This window comes from Salmo salar, chromosome 20, assembly GCF_965601325.2.
Source record: "Salmo salar chromosome 20, fSalSal1, whole genome shotgun sequence".
Classification (NCBI taxonomy): Eukaryota; Metazoa; Chordata; class Actinopteri; order Salmoniformes; family Salmonidae; genus Salmo; species Salmo salar.
Window position 1 is genome coordinate 16,828,533 of NC_138310.1, and position 5,611 is coordinate 16,834,143.

The window sequence follows — 5,611 nt, forward strand, 5'->3', positions numbered from 1 at the left end:
TGTGCTTTCGCCGAAAAGCTATTTAAAATGTCTGACACCGCGATTGCATAAAGGAGTTCTGTATCTATAATTCTTTAAATAATTGTTATGTATTTTGTGAACGTTAATCATGAGTAATTTAGTAAATTCACCGGAAGTTTGCGGTGGGTATGCTAGTTCTGAACATCACATGCTAATTTAAAAAGCTGGTTTTTGATATAAATATGAACTTGATTGAACAAAACATGCATGTATTGTATAACATAATGTCCTAGGAGTGTCGTCTGATGAAGATCATCAAAGGTTAGTGCTGCATTTAGCTGTGGTTTTGGTTTTTGTGACATATATGCTTGCTTTAAAATGGCTGTGTGATTATTTTTGGCAGGGTACTCTCCTGACATAATCTAATGTTTTGTTTTCGCTGTAAAGCCTTTTTAAAATCGGACAATGTGGTTAGATTAACGAGAGTCTTGTCTTTAAAATGGTGTAAAATAGTCATATGTTTGAGAAATTGAAGTTATAGCATTTTTGAGGTATTTGTATTTTGCGGCACGCGTCCCACCTCGCCCAGACAGGTTTTAATCAGGCCTCTCCAGCAGGTGCAGTGTGACATGGGCTCACTGGGGGAGTGATAGAAGGAGACCCCCTCTGAGTCCTGGTGGGCTGGGTGATGATAGCAGCATGGAGGACTTATCTCCCCCTTCCACACTACTGTATACTAGACTAACTCGCTCCCCAAAAACCAACTGGAAACAGCTCAATGGTGAATGGGTGTTCTTACTGTGTTGACCCTATTGGTGCAATGGTGAGCCAGTTTTACTCCATTTCACACCATGTTTTTTTAGCATCAGGGGACAGGGTTTTCCTTCTATACATGTGACAGAGCACCTAGTGTGTGTTGAAGTTATGAGTCTCACAAACACTGTGGATAAAGTGGATTCAGGAAAAGGTAGGCTGTATAAACAAGTAGGCCTGCCTACACTTTGAAGATTCATTTACTGTAATTAATTGTATATCACCAATTGTTCATGTCACTCCCATATCTATGTTTATCATTTATATATTGGACTGTTTATTTACCTAGTTTTAAACTTCTTTAATTCATAATGTTGTATTGAAGATGAAGCCCAAGCGGGTTTGCTATGCCATATGTAGTAGCTCTTATTGGGGTACACAGCATAACTGTGGAATTTGCTAATGTGTTTTATGTCTCCCAAAGTGTGGAGTACTTAATCATACATATGAAGTAAAACTGAATATGTAAAAAATGCTGATGACGACAGACATTTCCCCAAACCACCATTGCCAACATCACCATTGAGCTGAGACAGAGCGGTAGTTGGATTTCATTGTGACCTCAGCTAACTTTGATACCCGTCTCTCATGTCTGGTTATCAAATCCGCTCAGCACCGCAGGGTCTGCAAAACGGAAATAAAGATGCAGGTAAAAGGATGTGTAGAGGAGTTTCATAAACGGGTCAGAGTCAGGCAGGTACAGAACAGCAGGCAGGCTCGGGGTCAGGGCAGACTGAATGGTCAGAACCGGGGAAACAGAACTTGAGAAAGCAGAGAGACGGGAAAACACGCTGGTAAGACCAGACGAACCGGCATCAGACAAACAGAAAACACATGTATAAATGCACTGGGGATAATGAGGAAGATGGACGACACCTGAAGGGGGGTGGAGACAAGCACAAAGACAGGTGAAACAGATCAGGGTGTGACAAGACAGACAAGATTAATATGAGATGAAATGTTGAGTTCCTAACAAGTTCAGGAAGCAAAAAGCTAGAGCTCTGTGAGACATTCACAGCGATGGGGGCAGACGGTTTGATCAAGAGAGACCTTTAGAAAATAAACATACAAATATGTATTTTAGAGTTATAAGGAATCTTATAGTTAGTCATTTTCTAATTTGAATATACTATATTTAGAAAGCATACAAGTCATTTCAAGCCGTATTCATACAGTTTTGTTGAATAGGAAATACATCTTATAACATATTTCATATTTTCACATTTGTATCATCTTTGTACTATGTACTTGAGCTTGTGTCCTCAAAAGTGACTGCACCTCAGCAATTTATAACTATTTTTACCAGAAATGTGAGAGTTTAACCTTTATTGGAGTATGCAACATTACTAGTTATTGTTTATGGCCCTTTCATGATAAAGTATTACTTTTGGGGATTACGTAGATTACATTTTCAATTACTGTTAGCTTAATTTAACTGGTTAAATTCTAGAGATTGACTGTGGGGAGCCAGTGTTTATGTCCCATGCTAAGATGCTATGGAACTGGACATCGTTGATTGGTAGTGGGGTTTATTACCAATGTGTTGAAGGAAATTACACCACGAGTTGGAGACAATATACTGAGTGTGGAAAGAATGCACTTTGGGAGGATATAGAACTTCATGAATGAATGTATGTACATAAAGACATGTATTTAAATGTACACTATATTCAAATGCAAAATTGCTTTATTATTGTACTGTATGAGTCAGGAAATGCAAACTTGTAGTGCATTTGAATTTTAAAAAGGCTTCTAAAATTGGTCATTTCCACTTTGAAATTTCAACTCCTATAGAAGGTCTATTAATTACAATCCACATAATAATTCACATTTCCTTTTGCTGCCACCCATAAGGTCACTAGAGGGCGAATTGGTCATTTGACTGTAGGAAAGGGCTACCAAAAACAAATTGATTTCAATGAGCAGAGGTAAACTGTGGGGCTCCACTAACCCTTCCCCATACTAACGTGTTGTGGGTTAAGACAACTGGCCTGGGGAGAGTTATTGAGTATGTATGTAATGATGGATTATACCAGGAGGGTGGAAATAGTCTCTCAACTTGTACACCATCAGGGTAGTGGGAATTGTTTCAATAATGTGCAATGTTATATCATCAATATAACCGTGAACCAGTATATTGTGTTAAAGTGCTCACATTCAAATTGATGCTGTGTTGTTTGCACCTACCAATGGAAGAGAGACGTTCAGCACCTAGTACTCTGTACCAGAAGGGGGTAATGTTGTATTGGGTAATTGGTTGTATTGAGAGTGTGCGTCAGTGTTGTAAATTCATGTTTAATCATGATCCTGATTATGTTACAACAAAATAATCGAAACTAGTATTTGTATATGCTGTGTATTGTGATCTAATATTTTATGGTAATCGTCACAGGATGTCCTTTGTATAATTCAATTGATCTGACTTCTACCATGTTTTTTACAGCTAAATGCAGGCCAGCTCCTGCTCTGGCCAACTCATAGGAGATGTGGCTGTCTGGAGGGATTCCACAGTCTGGAGGGATTCCACAGCTGGAGAGGAAGGAACACCTCTGTGTGTGACATCACCGGGAAGTGGCAGGCTTCTGCACTGCAATACCAAGGTATGCCATTCATGAATCTGTAAACCATAGTTCACTTGAAAAACCTTTCAGTATATGGAAGGAATTTGCAAATCAGTAAACTTTTTTTATTTACTTTTTAATGTTTTTTCTCTTGTTAATACCAGAAATCAAGCCTGCCACCAGCGACTTGGTTGTTTTCATGAAAAATGTTTGCGTTGGAATGCAGACAAGTATGAAGAAGACACAGAACATTACAGAGTAAGTTTATCTGAACAAGGACCATAAACTATACAAAATTGTTGATTAGAAAAAGTGCTCTCTGAACTGCATACACCTATGCATACACCTTGACATAGTTATTTGATCTGTCTACCTGTCTATTACAGGTATCTGCCTGAACCTGCTGCCTGTTACCAGCTATACCATCAGCTTCACTGCACTGTGCAGGTTCACTTCTACGGTCACAGCTAACACCAGCCTACAAGGTACACTAGAAAACAACCTCAACTAACAATAACAGTTTTATGATTAAATGTTTTAAGGTATTATGAGAAATATGAAGCACAATATTGCTTTTAATTTTGACTTTGACATGATATTTAAATTTGTCAATAACTTCTTCTCTTATTGTGCCTCAAACCAAATACAATTTTATAGAGAAGTTGAGGCTCCATTGCCACTGTGGCTACACAGATCAGCTAACACTGTGGACCCAATTAGATAATTAATCATTTTACCTCTATCCCTCTACCTCACTAAATGCTGATTTAGTATCTTGAAATGGACCCAATGACGGCTGCCACTCTTGACTGGCTATTATGACTCAAACACTTTTCTCTTTTGTTCCTGGGTTTACAGTTTCTTCCAGGTGCCACTGGAGGGGACCCGTGTGTTTGACTACAGCTCTCCTAAGAATCCAGTCTCCTCCAGTCAGAGGAGGTCCCATGGACAGTGCGTCACTGCCCAGGTCCATCTGAGGGATAAGGGGAAAGAGATTACCCTAACTGTGGCCGACGGACCCTACTATGATTTCTTCTACAACGCTCCACTACAGAATGGCAGAGACTATTACATCATATTACAAGCTATCAGTAAAGACCAACTGCTATGCATTGGAAATGCATAGCATTTATTCATTAAAAAGGAATGACAGTTTTGAAGGTCTTTAACAAAGTTATATTGATTGTTGATCTTATTGAACTCCTGTGCTATTAGTCATACTGTGCCACGGTGACGTTTTAACTATTGTCTAGGATTTCAAGCACACTTGTGTTATTTGGGCAAAAGTGAGAGGTAAGGCTCCCTTTCCTCATCTTTATCCCTTTGGCTTTGTTGTGTTTTAATCAGATTGTTGTAAGATGTTTTCTCTCGTTTGGTAGGTACATCCTACATAATGAAGGTTTCATCACTTTTTGCTGGAGGATCAATTGGAGTCTTTGCTTTGGTCATTTTTCTGTGTATGCCTATATATGATGACATGCTCTATATGTGCAATTCTTTTTCAGTATATTGAACAAATCTGACTTAATACATCGACTACTAAACCTTTTGTATCCCTTTGTCAGGTTTTGTAAGAAGACATGACAGTCATCGTGATAACTGACTTTTTCAGATGGGTCACACTTGGTAATATCAGCATAATGTTCAACGACATCTATCTGTAAAATTGTAACTGTGTAAAAAAAAAATGGTATTATTATTTGTGATAAAATACAAGTGAACATGTTTTTCGTTTTTAATTGTTCATATAGTTTTATTATCAGCAATATCATAAATAATATGTTCTTAAAATAGCCTACATGCAATATAATACACACTTTTTACTCTGTAGGTAGCAAAACCTTTTATAATTACATACATTAATAACAAGTTCAGAATGAAATAGATGCAATACCAGTACTATGTTATAATAGATTATAAAAACTGAAGGTGAACATTTATATTATACACAAAATTACAATATTTCATGAAGGAAAGATCAATACAATTTTCCTCATGAATGTCAACACTGTGTTCAATGTCGAATTATCAGATCATTGAGCTCAAGGAAGCATACAAATATAATTCTGCGTGAAGGATGGGAGCAGAGATCCTTGGTCGTCACTAGTTAACACAGCCACAAAGTCATCATTATGGCTAAACCCCCGGCCATTTCAACAATGTATCTATCTTCTTACAAACAATCTAACCCTAACCGTAACCCTAATCGTAACCACACTGCTAACCAACCCTACGCCTAACTATAACCTTAAATTAAGACCAAAAAGCTAATTTAT

The 5,611-nt window shown here is 37.8% G+C and overlaps 1 protein-coding gene across 2 annotated transcripts; it reads left to right on the plus strand.

Moving 5' to 3' along the window:
* The first annotated feature begins 672 nt into the window (after positions 1 to 672).
* On the plus strand, positions 673 to 5,069 carry LOC145862391 (uncharacterized). 2 transcript variants are annotated; one of them, XM_082966234.1, is made up of 5 exons: positions 673 to 784; positions 3,218 to 3,374; positions 3,500 to 3,593; positions 3,722 to 3,820; positions 4,194 to 5,069. In XM_082966234.1, exons 1-4 carry the CDS (start codon positions 740 to 742, stop codon positions 3,804 to 3,806), a joined length of 381 nt encoding a protein of 126 aa, XP_082822360.1. In that variant the 5' UTR covers positions 673 to 739; the 3' UTR covers positions 3,807 to 3,820; positions 4,194 to 5,069. The 2 variants fall into 2 exon arrangements, 1 of the variants encoding a protein (XP_082822360.1); XR_014381811.1 differs by having other exon boundaries at positions 695 to 928.
* The last annotated feature ends 542 nt before the right edge of the window (positions 5,070 to 5,611 follow it).